The 3,448-nt window shown below is 21.1% G+C and overlaps 1 protein-coding gene across 1 annotated transcript in view; it reads left to right on the top strand.

Annotated features, from left to right (window-relative positions):
* Positions 1–1,207: 1,207 nt before the first annotated feature.
* The window catches only part of LOC102676118 (segmentation protein cap'n'collar), a 76,906-nt gene continuing 74,665 nt past the window's right edge, over positions 1,208–3,448 (top strand). Inside the window, exon 1 of the mRNA XM_006623272.2 lies at positions 1,208–2,576. Within this exon, the coding sequence (XP_006623335.1) occupies positions 2,112–2,576 (465 nt within the window). The 5' untranslated portion in view covers positions 1,208–2,111. The remainder of the gene's footprint in view (positions 2,577–3,448) is intronic.

The raw sequence follows: 3,448 nt of genomic DNA, 5'->3' as shown, positions 1-3,448 counted from the left end.
TATATATATAATATATATATTATATATATATAATAAAATTATATATATGTATACATATATATTCATTTTCTCGTATATATATATATAATTGTTTTATACATGTCACGTATTTACTTGATTACTCATATACTTACTTATATTAATAGTTTGAATATGGCAACTACGCACAGTGTACCAACATAATCATAAATGAAGTTCCTTTATTTTAGTTTGATTTCATAGTGATTGTCACAGTTGCATGTACTTATATACATTAATTTATCTTTTTTTTGTTCTTTATTTTTAACAAATTTTAAATATTAGTATGTATGAAGTGCTAAAAATTGTGTGACTATATAAACAAATTTTCTTTATATTTTATATGTTTATTATTAAGAAATATTATCTATAAAAAAAATTTTACATGATTGATCGAATTATCAAGAGAAAAATCATTTTATTTCTAAATTTAATTTGCAATTTAAACGATTTTTAATTATATATTGATAAAATATAAAATTATATTATAATCAAATAAAAATAAACTTAATTGATAAAAAATAATTAAATGTACACGCACACACACACACACACACACACACACATATATATATATAAAATTCAATATTTTTAATCATGAAACAAGAAAAAAAAAATTATCTTATCTATAAATTCTACGCATTTCGGTGGAATAAAAATAATAATAAAAAAATTAATGAATTTATATAAATATAAATATAAATCATTACGCAATCAGTATAAACTTCTACATCATTAAAAATCTAGTGAAAATACAATGAATTAGAATATTATATATGTACTGTTATATAAATGGATAAACATTTTATTAACAATGCGTTTAAAAAATCTAAATATCTGTATATATATATATATATATATATGTATATTATATATGTATATATATATTGTATTTATATTTCTTTTAATTTTAATTTAATTATTATAGTTAATTAAATTAAAATGTAGAAATACATTTTTCTTTTATTGTGCGTATATAAATTATTATTTTTATATATTGTTTTAAAATTTTTAAATATCTATATTGAACAAATGACGATTCATTTTATATAAATAAGAATAAAAAATTTAATATATTAGAAATAATTATTTATTCTATTATAATTAAACGAATTTAAAAATAAAAAGGATTAGTTGTCTATTATTTTTGATTAGGGAGAATCATGCACTTTATGCAGCCCTGAGAAACGACGTTGCCGGAGTGAATGCTGAGTCACATATCGCGAACGATCTCTCCCAGGAAGGTGTGCTAGTTCTTTTCTCTGTGAAATGCATTGTATTGCATTAGTATAACGTTATCATTGTTAGAATTACAATATCATCAAAGCAACATGATTTAAGAAAGGAGGTACTTGGCGCTTGTCGCAGGCCTCGAATATTTAATAAAAATTAAAATTTAAAATAATTTTAAATCTATTGTTCATAGATCTGTCAGTTTCTACTATTAAATTAAATTTTTATTTTTTACTCTAACTGCCGTGACGTGTCAGTGTAAAGAAAGTGTTAATATTGATAAAAAAAATATCGCCTTGAATTGTCAAACAAAATCCAAGGCATGCGTAGGATGTGCGCGACGTGTACTGAAGTTTGACGTTATAGTGTGTGTTTTGAGGTTATTTTTGTGTTCGTGTAACTGACCTATACTTGTTTAAAGAGATCCAAATCTTTATTTTCATTCTGACAGTCTGTCGAATAAGTTGCTCCAGCAAGAATATAAAAAAATATCTTTTTTAACTACTTAATTTAAATTTTATATCATTTATATAGAAAGAAAGAAACAAGTTTAAAAAGTGATGTTCGATAACTCTAGTAATAATTAAAAACTCTGTTTTGAATTTGTCTTCTATAAAATTGTGCAAATAACATTATTTATATTTGATATGTTAAAACATGAACAGTTGTGGAAATGTTATTGAATATATTTGGACTGATTTAAAGCATCGACAAAATAATAATTCAATATGAACATTTGTCTCTTAAAATCTTATTTATTCTACGAATTGAACATATCAAATCACAGTGATAATAAACTAAATTAATTTGATTTGTAAATAAATTTGTCGATTGAAAGTGATTAAAACAAAAAGAGCATAATGTTGTGTATAAAGAAATTGTATCATGAAGAACTATTCCAATTAACATTGCTACTTTCTTTATTAAGAATAGATCCTGAATCCTACCTTGGTTTGGATATTCAAACCATAGGTGTAGGTTCTTTAGATCTAAATAATGGTTCAAGATGGCATACTGATGTTCATACAATAGTTCATCGTCCTATCTTTGTTCATCCTAAAAACTTAGATTCTATGCTTTTAAATTATGAGAGAGATTTATTCGAAGACTTGAATTCATTAGGAAGATATAATAGAATAAATTCTGGTTTAAATGATATCCATGCATATTTGTTAAATGTTGAAGAATCTACAAGAGATATCGCTATAGCAGGACCTAGTATATCACTTTCCACAGATCCAACTAGGAATATGACATCACCTGATTCATCAAATTCTTCGCAAAATCCAGACGAACCAACTAATACGGCAGAACTTACTCAAGAGGTATTTTTTTCTTATGCTTTTTTATGTCCGTTAAATTTTGTACATTAACTTTAATTTAATCATTGGCTTATTCTTGTTTTTAATATTACATTTAATTTATATATTAAAAAATATAAGTATAAATATTATTAAATAATTTTCACATATTTTATCAATAATATTTTAGCGTATAATTATATTTAAAATTTCAAAATTAAAAAAATAAATCTATAGATATAGATAAATATACAACATATACAAATATACAATATATTATATGTATTACATTTTTTTTTTATAACATAATTTTAATATCAAAATATTGTAATTTGATGTGAAAATTCTTAATTTTCTTTTAAATATGGAATATTAGATATGAAATACAAATAAGAATTATTAAAAAACTGTGAAACTTTCAAAATATATAAATTATATTCAATATAATAAAAATATTTAATGTATTGTTTATCCTTTTATGTATAAAAATTATTTTTCATTGATAATATGATAATATTTTTTATCATAATAATAAATAATAAAAAAAACAAAATTTGATTTAAAAAATATCATCATATCGCATCAATGAACCTATTGTCAAAAATACATTATCACGAATATATCCTTGAATCCTCGTGATTAAAAATTTTTCATCATTTTTAATCATATCAATCAAAATTTAATATTTCTTTTTGTATTATAGATATTAGATATTAGAATTCAATATTTACAAAACAATATCTTTAATTTATTTTTTATTTTAAAATAAAAAAACATTCATTTATTATGATAATTTCTACTCGTAATTACTATAAATATATATAATTTTTTCTTAACATATATAAAATATTTTTTGAATCAATCAAGTAATTTTTTCTTTTTTTAATTTAACTAAA

This window comes from Apis dorsata, unplaced genomic scaffold (genome assembly GCF_000469605.1).
Source record: "Apis dorsata unplaced genomic scaffold, Apis dorsata 1.3 scaffold_867, whole genome shotgun sequence".
NCBI classification, from domain to species: domain Eukaryota; kingdom Metazoa; phylum Arthropoda; class Insecta; order Hymenoptera; family Apidae; genus Apis; species Apis dorsata.
Note: the sequence above shows the minus strand (reverse complement) of the source record. Positions and strands in the feature narration are given on the sequence as shown.